At 44.3% G+C, this 24,776-nt stretch overlaps 2 protein-coding genes across 3 annotated transcripts in view; one reads left to right on the top strand and one right to left on the bottom strand.

The window, feature by feature from the left end:
• myocd (myocardin) overlaps positions 1-12,589 on the top strand; it is a 190,292-nt gene extending 177,703 nt beyond the window's left edge. The window contains exons 10-20 of the mRNA XM_079492800.1: positions 1,473-1,822; positions 1,940-2,096; positions 2,316-2,909; positions 4,192-4,749; positions 5,565-5,708; positions 6,155-6,277; positions 6,616-6,673; positions 6,821-11,314; positions 11,514-11,546; positions 11,589-12,298; positions 12,493-12,589. Of these exons, the coding sequence (XP_079348926.1) occupies positions 1,473-1,822; positions 1,940-2,096; positions 2,316-2,909; positions 4,192-4,749; positions 5,565-5,708; positions 6,155-6,277; positions 6,616-6,673; positions 6,821-7,455 (2,619 nt within the window). The 3' untranslated portion in view covers positions 7,456-11,314; positions 11,514-11,546; positions 11,589-12,298; positions 12,493-12,589. The remainder of the gene's footprint in view (positions 1-1,472; positions 1,823-1,939; positions 2,097-2,315; positions 2,910-4,191; positions 4,750-5,564; positions 5,709-6,154; positions 6,278-6,615; positions 6,674-6,820; positions 11,315-11,513; positions 11,547-11,588; positions 12,299-12,492) is intronic.
• An 82-nt stretch (positions 12,590-12,671) lies between these two features.
• Positions 12,672-24,625, bottom strand: map2k4b (mitogen-activated protein kinase kinase 4b). 2 transcript variants are annotated; one of them, XM_079492814.1, is made up of 13 exons: positions 24,306-24,624; positions 23,638-23,673; positions 23,061-23,093; positions 20,734-20,839; positions 20,005-20,179; positions 18,852-18,971; positions 18,362-18,481; positions 18,208-18,259; positions 17,991-18,118; positions 16,429-16,506; positions 15,218-15,366; positions 14,739-14,784; positions 12,672-13,248 (listed from the first exon to the last, which is right to left on the bottom strand). In XM_079492814.1, exons 1-13 carry the CDS (start codon positions 24,433-24,435, stop codon positions 13,135-13,137), a joined length of 1,287 nt encoding a protein of 428 aa, XP_079348940.1. In that variant the 5' UTR covers positions 24,436-24,624; the 3' UTR covers positions 12,672-13,134. The 2 variants fall into 2 exon arrangements, with proteins under 2 accessions (XP_079348940.1, XP_079348941.1); XM_079492815.1 differs by lacking the exon at positions 23,061-23,093 and having other exon boundaries at positions 24,306-24,625.
• Positions 24,626-24,776: the final 151 nt, after the last annotated feature.

The following is a 24,776-nucleotide window of genomic DNA, read 5'->3' as shown; positions in this document are numbered from 1 at the left end:
GCAGGAGCCTACCTCCTGTTTCTGTAGCGTGAGTAAGCCATGAGGCCCATAGGGCAGGAGCCTACCTCCTGTTTCTGTAGCCATGAGGCCCATAGGGCAGGAGCCTACCTCCTGTTTCTGTAGCCATGAGGCCAATAGGGCAGGAGCCTACCTCCTGTTTCTGTAGCGTGAGTAAGCCATGAGGCCCATAGGGCAGGAGCCTACCTCCTGTTTCTGTAGCGTGAGTGAGGCCCATTCTGTAGCGCCATGAGGCCCATAGGGCAGGAGCCTACCTCCTGTTTCTGTAGCCATGAGGCCCATAGGGCAGGAGCCTACCTCCTGTTTCTGTAGCCATGAGGCCCATAGGGCAGGAGCCTACCTCCTGTTTCTGTAGCGTGAGTGAGGCCCATTCTGTAGCGCCATGAGGCCCATAGGGCAGGAGCCTACCTCCTGTTTCTGTAGCCATGAGGCCCACAGGGCAGGAGCCTACCTCCTGTTTCTGTAGCCATGAGGCCCATAGGGCAGGAGCCTACCTCCTGTTTCCGTAGCGTGAGTGAGGCAGCTTGATGTACAAGTACACCCCCTGGACATGATGCTAGTACAGTGGTTTTCATTCAACCAGTGGTCCGGGGACCACCAGCGGTCCTTGAGGGGGTTCCAGGTGGTCCCCAGCTAAATGATGGAGAGTTTGTAACCAAATGGACCCTTATTTGTTCTTTAACTTTTGAGAGCGTAAAATGAAACCAAATGGACCCTTACGGGTCCATTTGGTTTCATTTTACGCTCTCAAGAGTTAAATCATTGTTAAAACATCTGCATTACTTAATTTACAAGAAGTCTACATAATGAATTAGAGAATGGAATTGTGGACAAAATCTTATCCAACGATAACAAAATTCAGCAAGTCTAAATCTCACCAAATGGTGGTCCGTCCGTGGCTCAAATTCTGAAAAAAATGAATGGGCCTTGATATGAAAAAGGTTGAAAACCACTGCGCTAAGTATTACGTCACAGGGACTTTAATACCCCCTGCAATCCAACCCCTTTGAAACTGACCCTTTCTGTGTGGAGTTTGCATGTTCTCCCTGTGTCCCCTAGGGTAGGAACCCTCACAAAAACATGCAGTAATCCTGGTCTCTAAACTGCCTCCCCCTGGCCAGCCGGGGCGCCTGATGGAGGGGAAAGGAACTGGTTGGAATAACGTGTTCCTTCCACGCGCTACGTCCAACCAGGGAAACTCCCCCCTGTCAGGTGCAAAGGAGCAACTTGGACACTCAGGCATGAAGGAAGCATGAGTTCAAGTCCGTTGCTCTCCCCATGTCCCCCATATATGGGGACTAGGTTGGCGGAGGGTGTGTAGAGCCCAGGATCACATTAGTTAATTGACACAGGGGTGAAAAATGGGTTACAAAATCGTGGGATAAAAAAAAAGAAAAAGAAAAAAGAAACTGACCCTTGAACTAAACACCCACCACCGATTCTCCTTCCAACAGTCCAAGACGTCGTCGGACAAGAACCGGCACAAGAAGCCCAAAGATGTGAAGCCCAAGGTGAAGAAGCTGAAGTACCACCAGTACATTCCCCCGGACCAGAAGGCGGAGAAGTCCCCTCCGCCCATGGACTCGGCCTACGCCCGCCTCCTGCAGCAGCAGCAGCTCTTCCTGCAGCTGCAGATCCTCAGCCAGCAGAAGCACGCTCACGCACAGCAGGCGCACACGCAGCACTCCTCCCAGCAGCAGCACCACGCGCACACTCCGCAGCACGCACACGCCCAGGCTCAGCAGCGGCAGGCCAGTTTCAGCTACCAGCCACTGCACCCGCCGCCGCCGGCCCAGAGTCACAAGTGAGTGACATTTTGAATTCCGGACTTTTACTTGAAACAAAGTATTTCTATATTGCATTTATTGATACCTTTACTGAAGTAAAAGTACTTCTTTTAAACGTACTTCTCCCTCCGCAGAGCGGCCAGTGATCATTTGAGCGGCTGCGGCTCCAACGGCCCCGCCAGCGCTCTCCACAGCAGCTCCTCGTCTCCGTCCAAGACCACCTATCCCAATCCAACTAGCATCTCACCGGTCAAACCTGGCCCTCTGCCAGCCAACCTGGATGACCTGAAGGTATACAACACTCAAATGCATGCACTGTAAATGCTGCTAGGGGGGTTGGTTTGTTTTACACTCTCAAGAGTTAAAGATCAATAAGGGTCCAGTTGGTTACCAACTCTCCATCATTTAGCTGGTGACCACCTGGAACCCCCTCAAGGACCACTGGTTGAGAACCACTGCTCTAAATTGTAATACTAGAAGATCTCTGTCTCTCTCTCTCTCTCTCTGAAGGTGTCAGAGCTTAGGCAGCAGCTGCGCATCCGCGGCATGCCCGTCTCCGGCACCAAGACGGCGCTCATCGAGCGACTCCGGCCCTTCAGGGACTCCAACAATGCCGGCGGCGGCGGTGGCTCCTCGCCGTCGTCGGGCTCGAGTGACATCGCCACCATGACCTTCCCCGTCACGCCCACGGGCTCCCTGCATTCCTCCTACCAGTCGCCGCCCTCCTCGGCCGGCGCGCTGTCCCACCAGGGGGGCGGCGGCTGCTACTACCCGTACCCCAGCACCTCCTCCACTCCGCCCGTCTCCCCGGCCTCCTCGGACCTGTCGCTCAGCGCCGGCTCGCTCCCGGACAGCTTCAGCGACGTGCCCATGTCCTCTTCCTCCCCGCCGCGGTTCCACGCGCTCCAGCAGCAGCAGCAGCCGTCGTCCCTGTCCCCGGGGGCGCCCCGGCTCAGCTCGGAGGAGGGCCCGCCGCGCGGAGGAGGAGGAGGGGAGGGCTTGGCGCCGGACGGTTTGGTGGAGGCGGAGAAGGACAAGATGCTGGTGGAGAAGCAGAAGGTGATCGAGGAGCTGACGTGGAAGCTGCACCAGGAGCAGAGACAGGTGAGCCCAGCGGCTCCGTGTTGCCTTTAGAGCAGAGACAGGTGAGCCCAGCGGCTCCGTGTGGCCTTTAGAGCAGAGACAGGTGAGCCCAGCGGCTCCGTGTTGCCTTTAGGGCAGTGGTTTAGTTTTCAACCCTTCTCATATCAACGGCCATTATTTATTGGGTATTTGAGCCACGGACCACCATTTGATGAGATGTAGCCTCTCAGAACCAAAACTTATATTTTACCATTAGGAGAGATAACAGGCAAACGTTGAATTGCGTAGACTTCTTGTAAATTAAGCAATGCAGATGTTTAACAATAATGTAACTCTTGAGCGCCACCTGGAACCCCCTCAAGGACCACTGGTTGAAAACCACTGCATTAGATCAAAAACAAACACAGTTTCTCTAATAACCTACCGTACCGTAAATTGTCACAAGTGCACGCCACGACCAAAGGGCCGTTTAGAGCTGTTGCCCTGCCGATGCTTTCACACCACATTTACATGCCACGACCAGCGGTGAAAAGTTACTATGTACATTTACTTACTTAAGTACTGTACTTGAGTACAATTTTGAGGTATTTGTACTTTACTTGAGTATTTCCAATTTCCAATACTTACCGGTACTTACAATTACTTCTACTCCACTACAATATAGTTACTAGTTACTTTGTAGATTTTGTTTATTACTACAAAACCTATATTAACCACTTAAGCACTATATATATTTCGGCCATTTGAAAATAGCAGATCTACAAGCTCACAACGCGTCGCGATGCGACGCATTGTGAGCATGCAGATCTGCTATTTTCAAAAGATTTTGAAAACTTGTGATATCATGGGACATTCTGCACAATGAGTACTTTTACTTTTACTCAAGTACATTTGGAATTTTTAACTTTCACTTGTAACAAAGTATTTCTATACTGCCGTCTGCCGTATTCATACTTTTACTTAAGTAAAAAATCACACCCGTGTGAACTGAGTGGTGTAAGGTCTTATATAGCCTGATCAGCTGTGGTCTGACGTAATGTCTGACGTAATGAAATCACACCCGTGTGAACTGAGTGGTGTAAGGTCTTATATAGCCTGATCAGCTGTGGTCTGACGTAATGTCTGACGTAATGAAATCACACCCGTGTGAACTGGGTGACTGTAGCAACCATGCTAATTTTTTGAGCACAGACAGACAGACACGTAAACTAACAAAGCCAGTCGTAGGAGTGGTTTACACCACTCAAAAAAAAGTGAGTACTTGCAACGTACTGAACTAAGCAGCTCTGTGTGTGTCTGTCAGGTTGAAGAGCTGAAGATGCAGCTCCACAAGAGGAAGCGTTGCTACGGAGCGACGCAGGACGGCGGCCCCCCTCCTCCTCCTCCTCCATCTCAGCCCCACCAGCACCACCACCACCACCACCACCCTTCCATGCACCAGCAGATGGGCCAGCAGCAACAGCACTTCTTTGGCGTGACCATCAAGCAGGAGCCCGTGGCCCTGGGCTCCAGCTGCCCCCTCGCCTCTCCCAAGCAGCTGAAGAGCCCTCCTGGGAGCTGCAGCATGGACGACATGGGGGGACACTGCAGCGGCGGCATGGGGCCCCGCTGCGGCATGGACGGGGCGGGGGTCCTCCCCGCCTCCTCTGGCAGCCCCTCCACAATGTCCGCCTTCCTCAGTCCCCAGTGCTCCCCTCAAGACTCTCCCAGTGGGAACCACCCCTCCTCCTCCGGCAGCCCCCAGCCCCCCCCCTCCTCCTCCTCCCCCCCCAACAACAACAACAACCCCTACCTGCTGTCTCCACTAGGCTGCGGTCACCCTCTGCCCCAGGGGGGCAACGCCAGGGGCCGGAACATGCAGGTGTGTGTGTGTGTGTGTGTGTGTGTACACAGCTTGCTATACTGTTAGAAGAGGGTACAGGCATAAGTTCCGACATACTACCAGTCCGACAGTCATTAGTCCGACACCCTACCCCAAACCCTAACCGCAAGCACGACGCAACACACATCGAGCATGTGATTCGCGCCCGTCAGACTTTTGGTGTGTCGGACAAGCGTCCGCACCCCGTTAGAAGGATCGTTCTTTCAAATAATGTCAGGATTTTCTGAGATTTCGCAAATCTTACGTCTTGATTAGAAGTAAATTTTGGACCCCCCCCCCTTCTCGTGTTCAAATAATTGCAGCCTCTATGAGTTCACATATAAGTTTTGTTTTTTTTACTGAATTTTTTACTATAATAAAGTTATAATATATACTTTATTTATTTTTATCACTTAGATTTTTATTAATTTTTTGAACAAACAAACAAAGGCAAAAGACAAACATGAAAAAAGAAATGAAAAAAAAGAAATAAAATCGACAATGCGTATCAAACCTTGCTTATTACTTTACATATTCCTAGACATGTTCTGTTGTTCCTCATTCCCCCATGCCCTCATTGTTCATGATCAGGTCATTAAATATTGTCCATTTGGACCATTTGTCCTCCATTTGTTCCTCCTGCAGTCTCAGGCGTATAGTATATACCTTAATGATAGTTCCGATATTATTATTACTAACTGTGTGCTCGGCGTGGCTCTGATTCACTCCCGTTCCGCTGTGTTATGGAACACGATGACATACAGTATATATATAACGATGCACCACAACTTACTGTCTGTCCCTGACTCCTCCAGATCCAGCAGAAGAATGGAGTCCAGCCCGTAAATTGTTCCTACCCCTCAGACCAGAGGGGCCTCCAGGGAGTCTATCCCAACTCATCTGAATGTGGTCTTAACCCCAGAGCTGCAGCCAAGGCCAATCCTTCTAATATGCAAAAGGTAAGAAGTTCATAAAAAAGAGCTATGTGCGTACGTAGTATAGTTTGGTGTTGATACTTTGCTGGATCACCTCCTCACGTTCCCCCTTAACCATTTTTCTTTTTCTATTAATGTGTTGCCCTTTCTCTGACCCTGTGTACACTAGTCGTCCATCCTCCATAGCGGGTCATTTTTACTGTACCTCCATCCCATACCTCTGTTCTGTGAACAGTTGGCCTGCTTCATCACATTGTTTCATGTTGTTCACAACGCCAACCATTACTTTTCCCCCATACATAAACAAAAAGAGTTAGGGATCACTTTTAAGGGCTTCATTATTTTTATCACTAGGGCTTCATTCGTGTTTCATTCTTGCGTTTGTAACTCTCTCATTCTATCTAGAAAGCTCCCCTTCTCCAATTGGTAGTAGGCTGATTAAACTTTTAACCTATTTTTCATGTACTTAGATGTCAATATTGCCCTCTCATCGGCAAGGTGGCCAAAAGTGTCAGGTCTCTGCCTTCAGTAGCTCAGAGTCGGCTGCATCTGACTTAAGACAGCCCCCATGCTATGAGGATGCAGTCAAGCAGGTAAATTCCAATCCATGCAAAAAACAAATGCATTAGATGATGGCTGGCCAAAATTATGATCATTTTTTTTAACTTAACTGGCGTTGCTTTAATATCAGTCAGTTCACCCCTTGTTTCCTCCCTATCATTTTCTGTGCATCACCCGTTACGCACGACTTTGTTCATAGCACTTCACTTTTCACCCTTCATTAAGTTTACGTTGTTTCTTGACAGCTTGACGCTTTTGTCTGTGAATTTCATGGTGGAGAGAATGGGCTTGAAACTTGTTGATAATTGGGACACTGCATGAGGAGGCCTGTGTGTTGATAGACGCTTTAACTGTTCTATTCCCATTGCAGCAACTGACCAGAAGTCAACAGATGGATGAACTTTTGGACGTGCTTATAGAGAGTGGAGGTGAGTTAAGGCCTGCGATGCTCATTTGAGTTTAGTCACTTTGTTAAGAGTAGTTTTGATCTAATGAAGGTGTGGCTGGCATTATACATCCATATTAAATCCCGCTCCTGTGCTGTGACCCTCAATCCCCCTCCCTTTCTGTTCAAGAGATGCCAGCTAACGCCAGAGAAGAGAGGGAGAGGTCTTCTATAACCAAAGTTGTACCCCACATTACTGTGTCCCCAGGGAGTGCCGGCCTCATCGTCCCAAAGTTCCACAGACACTACGTTCACCTGTCCCCCTCCCAGCTCCCATACGACCACCCATCCAATCACATGGCCGACAGCCACCTGGAGACCCTGCTGGGCAGTCCCATCGGCCGGGGAGGCGAGGCGGCCCTTCTCAAAATGGCTGCCGAGGACGGAGGGCAGGAAGACGAGCGGAACGGAGGGGGAGAAGGTTACGCCAGTCCACATAGCCACCACCACCACCACCATCACCACCACCATCCTCAGCATCCCCACCAGGACAAGCTCCTGGCCCACAGAGACCTGATGGACACTCCGAACCCACTGTCCCCCATCAACAGCAAGGTGTCCCCCGTTGGCGATCAACAGGGGATGACCGGCATGGCCTTTGGCGAGTCGTCATGGGAGACAATGGAGTGGCTGGACCTGACGCCACCGAGCTCTGCCACGGCCTTCCATGTCGCTCCGCCCAACGGGCCCAGTATCTTCAACACGGAGTTCCTGGATGACATTAACTTGAACTCGGCCATGGACCTTCACCTGGAGCACTGGTGAAAGCGGTGCGACCGGCCTAGTGTTGACCAGACACAAGCTAGTGGCAGCTAGGAATCAGCTGGCAGCCAGTTAGCTGTCAAACCATAACACTATAGCACACCAACTAGACAACTAGCCACTAGCCATGGACCACTGGTTAACAAGAGATCCGCTGCAATACAGACCAAGAATGCCAAATGAATGGTACCAATAATACGTCTTATCACAGATTTATTTAGTCTAAGTGCCAATGTTTGTTCCTGCACTGCAATGGTTTGACGTGTCATCACACACAGCCGACCATTTTGTAAACTCACGAACCAAAGATTGCTGTTTAAAAGTCAGGAATTTAATTAGAGAATTATATTTTTGCCAAAGACTTTATTTTTCCCACTTCAATATGGAAAATTGTTGCTGTCGTATCCAGCGTCCAACGACAAGGTGCTTTTCGTCATGATCGTTGTCCTTATTTAAGGACAATGATGCGCACAAACTGCCAAAGCAGTCACGGATACGGTTATGATTTTCTATAAGTAAATAATGAAAGGTTACCTGTACGGGATTTATGCAAGAATTGCATTCAATGTCAGTGTTATTCCAACTAGACTTGAAGACACATTTTAACAGTCGTTGTATGCTCTCTGAGTCTGAGTTTATGTTTGTATTACTGGAAACAAGAAAGATTATAAATCGAATTGGATTACTTACAGTATGGCCAATTTGTAAATATCATGACTATTTTTACTGACAGAGACAAGTTGACGTCTGCATATTTTGTCAGTGGTGTGGGAGAAACACGTTGCGACCTAGAAACAAACTGTGTAATCAGTTTATTTTATGTAAATATGAGAAAGAAATTTGTACTTTTCACCGGTAGCTTAGTACACATTTGTCACTTTTTGCTTCAGCCTAGATTGTGTGCAGAAAAGATTGTCATTCCTTCTAAGGACTTTTTTATACAAGTTTATTTTCACTCCATTTGGGCATATTTATTCACAGAATGGCTTTAGGAAGGTTGTTGTTTTTTGATATACGTATACGAACAGCCTTTGGTCTTATCACAGATTTACTCTACTAAACAAATTAAACTGTGCTTTAATTATAACAGGTTATTACAAATTTGAATGCTGTGAAATTAGCATTGCTAGTGTTTTGCGATTTTCCATCATAAACTATTACAAATGTATTCATCAAAAATATAAGGAAAGGCTAGGTTAAGTTTTCCTGATGCCCCCCCCCCCCCCCCTAAAGAGAACTAGAGAACTATAAAGAGACTTTAAGATTTTTCTACATTTTTCAAAAATAGCAGAGTTTGTAGATCTGCTATTTTTTAATAGCCAACGCTAAGTAAAAATCTAAAATGCCACAGATGCCTTCCTGGCTTTAATGGGTCAATGGAATTTTAAGGACCACTTCACCCATCTTCAGCCTATCTTCATAATAATTTTGTTCTCACTAATAATGCTCATTATAAGATTATAATAAGCACCAATTCTGTCAATTCAGTCTGTGACTCAGAGGGCGGCTGTGGACAGTTCAGAAACCTGCCTACCGGTAACCTACACGTTTGGACATCATAATAATAATAATATTTGGGACTTATATAGCGCTTTTCATAGGTACTAAAATAATGTGTGGGAGGGCCAGAAACGAAACGAAACACCGACGAATCAAGGGCGTGCGAGCGCATTTTAGGTCACTTTAGGTCCTACAGTGACCTAACAGGCTGCACTGCAGCCAGGATGGCTGAGAGCGGCTGCTGTGCACAACATTATGTCACAAAGCAACATGATTATATAGGCTGTTACCTTGTTAAAAGATAATTGTGTATCTTCGAAATTAAATATATGATTTTTTTTTAATAAAAAAAAAACAAAAGACGGCTGGACCAGACCGGCCTGGACTGGACCGGCCGTTCGGGAGTTGTCCCGAATTTCCCAATGGCCAGCACGTCTCTGTTAGGCAGGTTTCTCAACTGTCCATTGTCCACCAATAAGACGCATTGTGAGTCCCATCTTATTATGAGCTTGTCTGAGGACCAATCGTATGAAGATAAGGTTGAACATGGGTCAAGTGCTCCTTTAACCGTCCTAACACAAAGCCAGGGGAATGTTAAAGAAAACGGTTAAAATGTCATCTCTATTTTAGTATTTTTCTTTACCAAATATACACTTTAAATGTTTATTTTGTCCTTTTTTTCTCCACATTTCTTTGTATTTCCAAGACAATCACATGAAGATATTTATTTTATTTTTCATTTATATTTATACATTATCATGTATTTATACTGACATTCCTTTATGATTAGGATTTTCTTTCTTTTGCTACCATTTTGACCATGCACATTTCTTAGCCAAAGTTTCTCTTAATAATATGATGCAAAGTGAACCGACCACTTCAAGAAGGAAATTAATTTTCTTAAAATAAATCTTCCTGAGGGAAAAATATGAAGCAGAAATGACCAGCACTTGTGAATAGGAATAAAGTAATATATTCAGATCTTAACTGTGAATGATACTGCACATAACACAGCATAAACTTGCACCCTAGCCTATAACTATAGCTGTCATAATGTGAGAACGTTTTGATACTCAATTTGATACTCAAATAGAAAAGAAAAAACTCTTATAGTTCAGCAAGAAGTCAATACATTTGAGATTTGAATCAACATACCATGGCCATCTTGTTTGGCAATTAACCCATTTTGGGTGGGAACCCCTTTTGGTCTTAGCATTATGATATGCTTTAGCTATTGAAAAATAGCAGATCTACAAGCTATGAACTTGTAGGTCTGCTATTTGACATAGCTTTTTCAGAAAACTGTCAGGATGTAGAAGACATTTTTTAGAATCTGATCTCAGGTCAAAATGGGTTATATGGGAGAGGATTCATTCTGCATTCATAAATATGTGCCTTTAAAACTATAAACAAGCATTTTGTTCTCATTTGACATTTTGTTTTTTACCAAACTTTTTCCTGTATCTTATGAATTAACTGTTGCACTTGTTAAGTGGGTTTATATGGTTACATATATGTACTAAAGCCCGTCCTCCTTCCAATATACTTAAGTTGAGTTCCTTTCGTCTCTTCCTAAACCGTTTTGCATAGATATACCAATATCTACTGGCCTTTGTTTTATGTGATGGTTGATTTATTTTCCGTTATCAAGTAAAAAAAGATGAAAAACATATATATCACATGATCTGACAGAAGCTTCCTTGTTGCTTGGCCACCGAATCGCTTTACTATTTTGTAAAATACAGTATCTTTTCACTGCCATGTATACTGTCGAGCAATAAATGTATCACAGCAAAAGTATTTCTGCGATTTACCTTTTATTGATGTCCCAATTCACAAGAACGCCACCATACAGGTTTGGAATCTTTCAATGTGAACTTTATTTTTTAACCCTCGATAAAGATACAATATAATACTCATTGCCCTTAATATTATCTTTATAATCTAATATGAACATTCTAGTAAATTGCCATTTATACAATATGTACTTCTCATTTATATTCACCAGTTGTGTTGTAGCTTCCCATGTCCATGATTCTGGCTGGTTTTTATAGCATTATAAAAGGGAAACAGCTGACAGTATTCTCCAACGACACAACAGAGAATTGTGTCTCTCCTACAATGCATCTCTACAAGATAGTTGCAATGTGATGTCGCAAATACGCAGTGTCCCCGAAACCCCTGACATCGGTGGCCATTTTCCAACATGACTGACACCCCAATGTTGAATGGCCACCACCCTCACCCCTTTACGCACACCGTTCAGTTTGGTTAACTAGCCAACTCCAAATTGTGTTGGTCTTTCCACTAAATGTACATTATTGATCGTGGGTGACCCCGACTGGTAGATGTGGCTTTCATAGTCTGGATTTTCGGTGGTGAGGTGACCACCGCTCCGGTGGTGAGCTTACCACCGGAGCTGAAATAACGCTGAGCGGTGGTGAGTAAAAACAGAGAGAATGGCTGGAGTGGTGGCAGTGGTTTGCTCTTCACCGCGGCTCGTGACGTCATGTTGTAGTTCGGTGGTCACCTAACCACCGAAAATCCAGACTATGTATGAGCCTTTAAGAAAGACAAAAGGGTGAGTCTCAATAGTCTGGAGAATGAAGCACCCCACCAGCTGCAGGCAGCTTTAGGGAAGCAGAATGAAGCACCCCACCAGCTGCAGGCAGCTCTAGGGAAGCAGGTAAGGAGACAGGGATGCACATTCAGACTATGGAGACACACCCAGAATGTAATACATGGGTTTGGCAAAGGAAACGGAACATTCCATCATCAGTGCAAGCTAGAGAGGAACATGCCGAGTCACTGAAGAGCATGCCAAGTGTATTGTTGACCTAATGAGCTGTTCAACTGTACAAAACGCTTAAAGACCAATGTATTATTCTCAACTCGCTTTATCCGTTAACATCGGGTGATGCTCTTAGAATATCCTTTTACAGTATATGTCACCACACATGACAACAACTCTCTGCTCTTCTTGACCACTTGACTGGGGTCTGCCAAGAACATCTTTCTCCATTTGGGAACAAGCCTCAACTGCTGTAAAGAACCTGCCAAGAACAGCAGATAAGATGTTCTATATATACACACACATACACATTTACATCGGCGGACATTATGTCCCAGGGCAAGTTTATAATCAGGCAATGTAGCATTTGATGTGAGAAATCGTATGTTGTCCCAATCATGTATCAAGACAGAAAATCTCACAGATTGCATATAAAAAAAAAAAACCTAAAACGGGAAAGAAAAGGAAAAAAAAACAGTAAAGCCACGCTACCCTGTCAATCAGCTTCCAGAAGAAGAATACTTTTGCATACGCATTCATGTAGCATGAGTGAAGGCCTATTCATAGTCTGGATTTTCGGTGGTGAGGTGACCACGGAGCTGAAATAACGTTGAGCGGTGGTGAGTAAAAACAGAGAGAAGGGCTGGAGCGGTGGCGGTGGTTTGCTCTTCACCTCGGCTCGTGACGTCATGTTGTAGTTCGGTGGTCACCCCACCACCGAAAATCCAGACTATGTATGAGCCTTGAAGGTGCCCACAACAAACTGAGTGATAGAGTGTGTTTTAGACAGTAGGTCTATCTGCATACACCTGTACATAGACAGTAGGTCTATCTGCATACACCTGTACATAATTAAAAAATGCAGAGGTGAACATACTGTACGGGTCGACAATGTACAATCCCATAGGTATTTTTTGTTCATACGTAATAAGTGTCACTTTTCAACATTTTTATTTGGTAGGTTCTGTATTTGTGTACATCGGGTTCAAGTATATATATATATACTCCAATTGTTTTTCTTTTCTCGTGTAAAAACTAAAAAAAAAAGAACGAGCATTGCATTTTACTAAGACATTGCTTTTGCCTTCACGTTTTGCTCTGTGAAAATGGTTCATTTTGACATTTCACCGACATTGACTGAGGATGGGAAGCATAAGGATCTGTTTGATGATAATAATATTAATAATAATAATAATAATGATAACAGTAATCATATTGCACAGGGCAATTTGGAATTGTTCCATTGCTGGAACACGTGAACAAACAGGTGATCCTAAGTAACTCTGCATCTGAGGGCTAAGATGTCATGCGCCGCGCGTTGCGCAGTGTCCCTCCCGTTGTGTGCTGCAGTGTTTTAGGTGCCCACCCCCGGGTCCCCCTGCATGCCTCCGTCAGTCTACGTACATCGGGGAGATGGGGGCGGCAGGGATCTGATCCAGGATGCGAATCACGTAAGTGGCCACGTCCACGAACCGCTCCTCGAAGATCAGGATGAATGGGTGTTTCTATGAGGTAAAAGATGGCAACAAATTCAGATTAGCTCGTCAGACCACGTTCAACTTGGCATCCTTGTTTTGGGCTCGTCGTCGTTATATTACACTAACATAGAACATTTCAAACGGCAACCATTGGTTGCCGTTTCGTGGTTGGACAAAAATCCTCTCTCTCCATCCACTACCATTGAAATAACGCGTTTTTCAGGTGCTTCGTATTGATATTCTGTGTATTCAATTATTATTTTAAACTTGTCAGTAAAAAAGGAACATCACAGGGCATATCATGTTTGTTTTTAGTTTTTTCCAAAACTTACGTTTAAGCAAATTCAACATAAACAAAGGTGGAACCAGGGCGGAACAAGGCAGAAAGAGCCTGCTGGTTAGTCAGTCAGGGACCAATCAGAAGGCTCCCTGCTCATGACCGAGATATTCTACAGGTGTGTGATTGAGTGTGTGGGGTCAGTCTGTATGCTGGCAGCAGCAGCTTAAGGACAGTTTTTTTTGGAAGTGGCTCGTTTTATTTTATTTTGATTGACTTTATTGGCCGTTTGTTAAACGGATAACAAAAGGTTCAACTGAAAGCAGGCCCGTAGATATTCCTTCTCCACTTTGGGAACCAGGGCAGAGAATTGGAGCTAGGGATTGGATGAGAATTTTTTTGTGGAATTATTGCCTTCAGGATTCTTTCTGAGTTTGGAGTACACTGTTGACCCGTTTCAGATGGCCAAATGACCCTATTCAACGGACAGGTAGGCTAACATTTTGAACGGCAATATTAACACTTAATCTGCTGCTAGCTAGTTCCCAGTGCCACCATACGCGTTCACTTAGAAGGAGTTTAATCTTTCTGTTTGGCTTTCTCCACACCACCTGGCCAAACAAAAAAAGGAGAGACTTCTCTCTGGACTGGTAGGTTCATGTCTATCTGGCTGGCACCCCTAAAGGGCCTTGCAAACGTGAAGCGAGGAACGCAGGTGTTGTTGCCTGGATCAACACAGGTCTCCTCCAGGTCTGTTGAAGAGGGGCGCAACAACGCAAGCGTAAAAAAAATGCTAAACAGAATCCAGGTCTGGTGAGTCGCAGGCGTGTGCACGTAACGAGTACGCGCGCAACAAATTCACGGGACCGTGCTCACGTAAATAGGCTTGCGTTGTCGCACCGCGACTTCTCAGAGCAAAAAAACGCAGGTCTCATTAAAAATGAACTATAGGCGCGTTTTCTCGCCCCCCGTTTGCAAGGCCCTTAAAGCAGACCAGTGTGGAAAGGTCAGGGTTAAGGTTAGGGTTAGGCAAAAACAAAGAAGAACAAGGAACAACTGGCAGACAACTGGCCAGCCACTGCAGGTATTTGCTGATGTGCTGTAGGCTATCTAATGACGCTGGGTGGGGGAAGGCACTGAGGCAGGGTTTATGTTTAGAATTAATAATAGTACCACTTAAAATAGAATTGGTCGTTGAGAGGTAGAACAACAAATATAAAATGGTGTCATAGGAACTTACCAGGAGCTCCTTGTACTTTGGCCTTTTTGACTCGTCCTTTGTAAGGCTGGTGAAAAGGATAGGAAAAATACCAAACAATTAGAAATAATCATGCATGAGTATAACGCAGCCCTGTGCATCTGCCAGCAGAGGGAAGCAAAAACACAATGAGTTACTTCAATACTAGACTTGCTCTCCACTGCTGGTACATGAGAAAAATATTAAATAATCTATTAATAGTTATTGACACTTTCTTTAATAATAAAAAATACAATATAAAAATTACTGGTTTTAAAATAAATATTATTATTATTTTCAGCAAACTACTTCCTGGATTGACATATTGCAACACTGTATCCTGCATATTTTAAAGGCATTATTTGCTTATTATAGATTTCTACCTGAAAACCATATATGTGGCAGTTTAACACATTAGGCTAGAAAAATAAAAAAACACAATATTATTTATTTAATACAGAATTCTCGCCATCGTTATTCACCATAGGTTAACAAAGTTGGTGAACTTGGGAGAGAACTGCCGCTCCTCCGAGTTGCTGAGCTGAGGAGGCTCTCCCTTCACCACTTGGGTCAGCTGGTCAAAGACGCTGTTCCACTTGGGGTAAGGAAACCTCCCAGTGGCCAGCTCGTACTGAAAACAAACACAAACCGCCAGACACTTGATACACTGATGAACTCACCCCCACCCACCCACGATACACTGATGAACTCACCCCCACCCACCCACGATACACTGATGAACTCACCCCCACCCACCCACGATACACTGATGAACTCACCCCCACCCACCCACGAGTACAACTCTACTTGATACACTGATGAACTCACCCCCACCCACCCACGAGATACACTGATGAACTCACCCCCACCCACCCACGAGATACACTGATGAACTCACCCCCACCCACCCACGAGTACAACTCTATTTCACACCTCTACTACGCACTTGATACACTGATGAACTCACCCCCACCCACCCACGATACACTGATGAACTCACCCCCACCCACCCACGATACACTGATGAACTCACCCCCACCCACCCACGATACACTGATGAACTCACCCCCACCCACCCACGAGTACAACTCTACTTGATACACTGATGAACTCACCCCCACCCACCCACGAGATACACTGATGAACTCACCCCCACCCACCCACGAGATACACTGATGAACTCACCCCCACCCACCCACGAGATACACTGATGAACTCACCCCCACCCACCCACGGGTACAACTCTATTTCACACCTCTACTACGCATACATAACAGTAGCCTGGCTAATAAGCCAGACTAATATCACACAACACTGTCGCGGTATATCAGTCTGGGCTGGCTCCACTTGGATTTCATTTCCCGGGGAACATTTTCTCTTTGACGCAATTGGTCAGAGCTACTGTCAGTCAAAGGTCTCAAGCATTGAACGTCACTGTACCAAAGCCCGCCCATATTGCATACCGTGTCCCGATTGGTCCGACCTGTTCTCGATTGTAGGAAAGAGGCGTGCTACTGAGCCTCGCCAGACCGAAATCCGCTGGTAGGCAACTTTTTTTTGCCAACGGCTGATTCGGTCTGGTTTATTAACCAGGCTAACATAACAGAGCCCTAGTTAATAAAAAAAAAACGTTATGTCAGACATAACATTGTAAAAGTTTCATGCTCACAATAACAAAAACATAAAGACTTACCAGAGTGATTCCCAAGCTCCATACGTCAGACCGGACATCGTATCCTTGTCTGGAAGCACTGGGGTCTATCCTCTCGGGCTGGAAAAAAAACACACGGTAGAACACACACACAGTCACACACAGTCAAGCCGAGCACAGTATTTCACAGTGGAGACATCTTTTAGGGCCATTAGCCGTTTCAAATGGCCAGAGCCATTAGCCTTTTCAGCGGATGGAAGGAAGGAGGAACTATAGTGTAAATAGCCTTTTATCCATGCTGTACACAAGCTGTATGTTTGCCATGATGATCCAGGAGGACATACTGATGGCTAACATCTATCCATGCCCATATCTGGACTCCAGTACGTTTACACTGGGTTCTCCAAGTACTCCCAACGAGAGGTTTTAAACACTTTAACCAAAGGAGTGACTGACGGGAATACATGACGACATTTCTCTTTGTTAGTTTAGAGCTATTGTAGCACACGTGCAGTGGTGTAGGCCTACCGTGGACGTCTTGACTAATGGAGTGCTACGTCATGCTTGCGCATACACAGAAACATGAGCGATCACCCATTGAAATAACCTCTTTAATACGTAGGCCTATTTAATAACCCACAATATAAATCATATTGAATGTTGTTCTATTTATTTTACTTGCATAATGGGTCATTAGACATTTACCTTGCAGACGTCATCTCTATAATTTAATTCATGAATCCATTATCCAAACGTTCTCTTTTAGGACTGCTTCATAACATCAAGTAGTACGACTACACCTACAGACATTGTGTGACCCCTACAGGTCACACAATGGACCATTGATGTGCATCCAGCCAGGGTCATTCCTGTGTCAATTCACAATGTTGACACTCGGCAGCTTTTGTAAGTGTTAGTAAGAAGTGGTTGTTTTTGATCGATGCGCGAGGTAGACAGTGACACACATGCAGCTCCAACAACTATAGTCAAAACTCTGAACTAGTGGAGCGGTAGTCTCGCGTTGCCAGACTGTTGCCTTTCGCAATTTTCAAATGCTTCCGTCATACAATCTGGAGCAACGGAAGCTCCATCATGATGAGTAAGCGATAAAACGGAAGTGAAGCCTCCTCCGCACTTCTGTTTCACCTTTACAGTCACGCACAAAATTCATCCTAATATAAATAGGATTCCTAGTCACGTGTGTGACTAGGAATTATTCAGCCGTCAAGAATAGTCGTAATTTGTAACATAGAAATCATGGTGGCTGAGGATAAATATTCTCCAACAGTGCAAAACATTGCTGCTTCAAGTCTGATGTGTGCAGCGTATTATAGATGAGGTATATGAAGTACGATAGTTGGATGAACATGAGCGGTGTGCAAAACCATGTAGCCGCTTACAAGCATTAGCTCACACTGGCTGTGCAATGAGAGTACCACTCACTTCAGACGTCTGATTTTTTTTCGCCCAAATAGCGATGCAAGGTTGAATGTGGTTAATGTTTGTGAGAAGACTTATTTTTACTTGTGACTGACTAATTCCACATTGACACCAACATTGACTACCTGACTGGTATAGCCAGTATAATAATGCCATCTGCTTACCGCCATGTATGGCCTGCAGCCTGCATCCCGGGTCTTGGCTATCGAGTCCACCAGCTGACCGCTGATGCCAAAGTCACACAGCTTGATGTTACCCTTTCTGTCCATTAGAATGTTGGAAGGTTTGATGTCTGGAACACATGGGACACACAGGGTACTGAACGTAACCATTTCTGCCATGCAAAAAAAACACACAATCCACCAAAAGTGACAAACTTACCTCTGTGGATTATTTTCAAGTTTTCTTTTAAGTGGTTCAGTGCTTTTACGGTCTGTTGGGAGATGAAGCAAAACACATTAACTGAAGGCCTCCACTCATCGTTTTCAGAAAACATGCTCGATGTGAAATAACAAAAAACAAAGTATGTACTCACTGCTAATGTTATTTTGCCTAATATTTCCTCTGGAATGACGTCATCTAAAACGCAATATACATATTTGTAGAATTTGTCGAACGAGGTAGACATGAGTTCCATACATATCCAACAGTCACCCTGGAAGCATAGGGCAAATGTCAGCGTGAGATTTGAAATACAAGACATTTACACATTTGTGGCATCCGGCGATGTTGCTCGCCGGAAATAACGGATTCACAAAAGGAAAAATCCAACTCCGTCATGCGGCAAAGCATCGATTAACCCATGTACGCGTCCGTGTCACCTTATGGCTTTTAACCACTTTAACCATTTTAAACTTTAGCTGTTGAAACAATGTCTGTGGCCAAATACAGATAATTCTAAAGGTTTGAGAACCACTGATATAGAAACATTGGTTTTGCAGAACTGATTTAGAAGACATTTATATAATCTGTTGTCAGGTCTTAAAGTGTTAATAAGCGAGAGTCATGGAGGTCATGAGTCAGACCTCTCTGAAGAGGGCGCCGTAGAACTGAACAATGTAGAGACAGTCGCTGCTCCTCATCACCACGTCTAGATCCATCAGAAGCTGCTTCTGCTCCTTCTCATCCACCGTGGAGCGAATCCTCTGAGAGACAAACGGCACATTACACACATTTACCAAGCCTGGCCTGGCCTGGCCTATTTTGCGTCTGGCTTCCGGGCTATACCCAGGCTGGATATAGCCTGGATATAGCCACACATTTATGCCCACTGCATAAATGTAGACTTAATGTTATTCGTTACGTTTTGATTGTATTGCATTTTATTTGCGCTAGAAACTATAATAATTATGGCACTGAATGATGAAGTGGGCGGAATGCGCAACGGCACACTGTTTCCATAGCAACTGTTCTTGGGACTTGATTGCAATGCTCGTCTCATACATTGTTTTTTGTTTGTTTGTTACTACTAAGACTATTACTCTGCCACTTTTTATATAAGTCAATTATAGGAAGCGAAAGTGACTGGAGTCACCCTGTGGTGGTAGCGCTCCAGCCTCAAGCCTACAGTTTCGCTTGTGGGATTTCACAAGTCTGCTTTCTAGTAGGTTTCACTCGCATGAAATTTCATCTCCGGTGTGCAGGGTCATTAGAAACATGAGTGTTTAATGACCACTTTGTTTTCACGCGACTGTTGGCACAAAAACCTGGCCTTGGTGTGCAAAAGCCTACATGTAGCAAGATGTTGCCTGGTGAGTGTACACCCACACAACATAGGATAATGACAACTAATTTAAGTCTACACTTAGCAATGACAAATTATGCCTAATAGGCTATATCAATTTGTTGTAACCTTGCAATAATTTAAACTTTCAGCACCTGGGGAGCCGAGTGCTAGAAACTCTAAGCGCTGACAGGAACATACAATAACAACTCCCTTTCATTGCAAACAACAATGAGAAACCCCCAGCACTGTAAATAAAGGACTCTAGTGAACAGATAGCCTTATTTTTTTCCTCATAACTGAAACACGAGAGGCAGAGATGACTGGCAACTAGCAAGGTTTCGGACCGAGGAACTGCACCTCAAACCAACAAGGGGCAAACAAACGAGCTTGAAAAAGACGACAACAGACAGACTGAGAATACGGCCAGCTCAAGCTACGCCCGTCCGGGTCACCTTGACAGCCATAATCTGGCCCGTGGGTTTGTGCACCATCTTGTTGACGGAGCCATAGGCCCCGCGGCCGATCTCTCCCAGGTCTCTCAGATCCTCCGCCGTGAAGTCACAATGCTGCTCAGCAGAGATCTTCAGCTTCCCTGACGACTCGATACTGTGCGTCCGCAGACGCTCTCTGGATGACGGTGGTTAGGACAGGAAGAGATGGTGAGGGGGAGGGGGGAGGGGCAGGAAGCGGGTGTGAAGTGAGAGAAGCACAGTGTGGGACAGAGCAAGGAACATACAGTACATTATAGATTAGCATCGAGGTGGTAAATATTTCATCAGCAATCTCTGAGCCTCACTAAATCGAGAAACATTTGAAGAATGCCCTTGCTCCATTCTCCAATATTAATTTCCTTTGAATAATGTGGCAAGCGCAATGCTGAGAAATCTCTGGCAGCTGCATTTGTACCAATCTTAGTACAAAAACAAATATTTGGAGAGTCCTAGATCAACACTTTTTTGATCAAAATAAATAAACAAACACATGCTGAAATGTACATGCTTAAGCCGTATTAAAAAAGAGAAAAAACATGCCACAAAGCGATGCACAATGACATACTGTAGGTAAACGGGACACATCAGCTGCATAATGGTCGATACCAATGTCATCAAAAACTTGTCAATATATCGGTCTGGCTCTACATCTCATAACAGAAAGGCAGAAACAATAGTATCTTTACTAACATGTGCGGGTTCTGGAAAGAGGGAACTGGTGGTGGATTGAGAGGAAGTCTAGAGGCCGGTTTCACAGGGGGATTGGCGAAGTTCAGCTTCAGCGCTTTACGTTTACCTGGCACGGCAAAGAGATAAGAACATAGCCAAATTCCTACAGCATGGAGCAATGTATTGTGGGGTGAACAACACACACTAATGTAAAGAAAGAACTGATATAATATGATGATGATATGATATGAATACAGCAGACAGTGTGACAAAATGCCTGTCTTACATTGTTAAATGTCTCTATGTATACTTAAGTACAGGTGCACCGAAGCCGATATATATACTGATATCGGGTGCCGGGCCCAAAATGCAAAGGACTGATACACTGCATCAACACATATTTATTATTTACCTACTATCATTCCTTGAATGCACACATTTGGCCGGTTCTTTATCGTCCAAAATAGCACCAATTATTGAGTAGAAAAATATTGTATGCCGAGTAGCAATCTTCCTCTTAAGACAGACAACTAATTAAGACAGACCGTTCTCATAACTAAACAGGACAGCCGCATGTTTCTAAGCTACCATTCCCATGACCCAGACTCTGGACCCAGAGGGACGGCTGCATTGTAATTGGCTGGTTGGTTGTCAATTCCTGCTCAGTTTATAGTATACTGTATATATAGTTTAACCTAAACTGGAAAAATAAATATTTGCAATTGCTGAATTTAATTTAAAAAAAACTAGACCTTTTATGCAAAGTACACAAAAATGAATTACATGGTCGTGAAAAAGTGGTATCGGTCGGTGCACCCCTAGAAATAATACATCAGAGAATAAACAATACATATATTGCCAAAGCATCCATGTCATGTGACAGTGTAATTATATTGAGGTTAAAAAACAAAACAAAAACAATGGAATGGCCGGAAGAGTATTTTGTGGCATCATCACAATTTCACTTACTCATGCTAGGAAAAACACCATCTCTAAAGAGATCATCTTTCATACACAGATTGACCCAAGGGACTTTAGGATTGTATCAAGCATATTCTCAAAGATCAAAGGAAGCACAAAATGCACTTTAAACACAAGCAGGCAAGTGCCCAGAAGTGCAGGGGTTCCCAGACAACAGTACATGTGCCAGTTCTTTTGCCTTAACTTTAAACATTATTTTGTTTAAACAGGCAATACAAGTCGACTTATTATTATGGGCAAAAGACTGATAGTGGGAATCCCAAAGCATGACCAATCCAAGGATTACATTTTGAATTGTGCAGTTCAGACTTGAGCAATTCCCTCAAGATATCAAAGTGACCCAACACTTATCCAACACTTTATTCAAATGTGTGCCAACGTAATTAAAACTAGTTGACTTTCGTGAACCGCATATATTGGCTACCAGAGAGGTGAACCCAGTCAATTTCTCCCAGACACACAATAAGTGAATTGTGTGCATTGTGGTGGGCAATTAACCGGAAATACAGTATATTGAAACCGATATTTAGAACCAATATCCGACTTAATCTTGCTGATGCAGGTTAATCGAATAATCAATATTTTTCTGATAATTGTTACATTTCTTATAGAAACAAATTGACACAACTTCTAATAGATTTTCTGATTAAACACTTAATCCTGTATGTATTACACTGTGTTGTACAATAGTGGTGTACAGAAATTGCGTAAAATCTAGAGAGTCACAGTTTGCAACGAGTTGTCAGCTTGTATGTCGACTCATTTGTATATTATCTGCCATTTTCATTATCGACGCAAAGGTTTGAAATTGAAATAATAGTGAAATTGAAGTCGTATCGCCCGGCCATAATCAGAGGATATAATTTAAATTCAGAGCATAGATTAGCTGGGCCCGGGTACAAAGTGTTGTTAAAGTGTTGAGTCCTCTTTACCATGCCCAACAGGACCAAGTCTGGGGTGCAAACAGATCCCATAGCCTTTAAGGAAGCCCAGGTGCAAAAATGAATCTTCCTTGCCCATATCTGAGTTCGTATTAGTTAGGAGCAGTGAACAGTGGACAGACTTCCCCACTACCAGAGCACCACACAGGCTGTTTCAATAGTATTAAGTGGCTTCATTTTCCTTGCTCTATCACATCTGACATCGTGTGATGAAGACTCAACCAGAAGCTGGGAAAAAAGAAAAGAAAAAAAAAAGAAGAATACTCCACAACATTGGAAGACAAGTTTGTCGGGCAGCACAGTTCACATCATCCAATATTTTAATGTCAGTATGGATAGAGTCAAAGGAAGCCATTTTATACTATTGAGATATACCCACAGAGAGAGGAGGTCGGTGTGCTATGTGTGCGAGTTCTAAATGCTTACTTTGGGGAACTCCAGACAGGCTTATCTGAAACCCTGAAGTAAAGAAAACACATTTTACTACATTTCCTTGGGCTTCTATAAGTTTGGGTTGGTGTTCTAGTCATTTCAGCAATCAAACCATACCCGCCAGTGCAAATGCTGCGGAGTGAACAGCAGGGTTACAGTGAAAAGCTATTGGACGGACTAATATAAAAGGACAATATCTGCAGCCATTCTCTGATCCGTCATCCGGAATATCTTGGTATGGGGGATACAAGTTTGTAAATCCGGTCCAAAGCTAAGTTAAGTAGTTTGCTGCAGATATGAACAAGTCAGCAATGTGTTGCAGGCTAGCAAAGGGAAAATAAGACCAATGTAAAGCCCACTGGAATAATGGCTCAGGGTTCTTTCTGACAATATCGCAAATGTGCAAAAGAGAATGGAGTAATGGAATGACATGCAAGTAAATTAAGAAAATGTATAATTTACAGAGCTGGGAAACAAAACAAACAAAAAAAACAAGGGAAACATTTCAAGGATTATTCACTGTTTCATGAGAATAACCCAGATAAAACCTCTAGAAATAAGTGTTGAATACCTGTTTCATTTTGACATCTCCAGCACGTGTTGGTTTCTGCAAGGTTTAGATAAAACATTTGATACTAAAATCGGGGACACATAGATCATGCAACTCAATGATGTTAACAATTCATTTAAGAAACATTATAGCCTACATACTATATTGCTAACAGGCCGTTTCAGTCAGATTATGATTTACGTCAACGTACCATAAAGGCTAAAACACATGACAAGACGAGTTTAATTGCTATAATTACGCAGTTATTATAATGTAGGCTAGTAGACAGAGCTATGCATGCACATTATTCGCTTGTATGAAGAGAGGGAGGACACTGTCCAGTGTAGTGCAAGTGTAGGCCTTCGTACGTGGTGCATGCATGCAGCAGCAATATGAGAGCTAATATCGATTGATGGGGAATCCAATGATAGCATTACTGTTATATTGAAACAAATAAAAGCGATTTGTGGCGATTGTCACGTCTGGGAATCTCTGGACTAGTGCGTGCGGGGAATAAAAAGGTTAGATTATCGCACAGCAGGCCTAAGCTAATGGAAAGGGCTACTGCATCACTGCTAACTTGGTAGCCATAGTTTCAGGGGAGCTAAAAAAAAAATAGGCAAAAAAAGGCAGATCAATGTCCCAGAATAAAGTGTAAAAAGTGATCAGAGCCCGTCTAATCTGCCTACCCTGCATGCTGCTGCTGACCGTGGTCAGGCTGTGCGTCTGCGGGTGGTGCTGGTGCGACGTGGAGCCCCCGATGTTGCTGTTGTTGCTGGAGGTTGTTGAGTTGCTGTCAGGAGGACTGGGAGTCGCCATTGTTGTGTTGGATTCCAGCAGCAGCAGCACAGCAGAGGCGCTCCGCTCAACGGGCTGCAATACAGAGAGAGAGCGCTAAAGTTCGCCCTCTCTCTCTCCAAACGGGACACTGCGCCAGCTGAACGCAGTTGCACCATACGGCCACGTCTGTGGCGAGTCAGTCACGAAAGACACAGCGACGCCGAGTATAGGGTACCAGACAGTGGATAATAATTTAGTATTAAGTAAATTTGGGGATTTATTTTTGCAAGCTTTTGATTGATTGCTTGATTGATTGAATACTTTGTCTTTATTAACAGTGTGCATGGACAAGCACAGGGAAGTACAGTACAACGCGGGTC

The sequence above is a fragment of the Electrona antarctica genome (assembly GCF_951216825.1).
Source record: "Electrona antarctica genome assembly, chromosome: 22".
Classification (NCBI taxonomy): Eukaryota; Metazoa; Chordata; class Actinopteri; order Myctophiformes; family Myctophidae; genus Electrona; species Electrona antarctica.
The sequence above is the reverse complement of the archived record's forward strand: the minus strand, read 5'-3'. Positions and strand labels throughout refer to the sequence as shown.

Bases quoted from the DNA above. Each gene is read 5' to 3' on its own strand.
- map2k4b (XM_079492814.1), bottom strand. From the start codon at position 24,435: ATGGCGACTCCCAGTCCTCCTGACAGCAACTCAACAACCTCCAGCAAC. The intron at 20,180-20,733 runs GTTAGTAAAGAT...ACCGTCATCCAG, and splicing joins TCTTTCCAGAACCCGCACAT to AGAGCGTCTGCGGACGCACA. The intron at 18,119-18,207 runs GTAAGTTTGTCA...CATGTGTTCCAG, and splicing joins CTTGAAAATAATCCACAGAG to ACATCAAACCTTCCAACATT.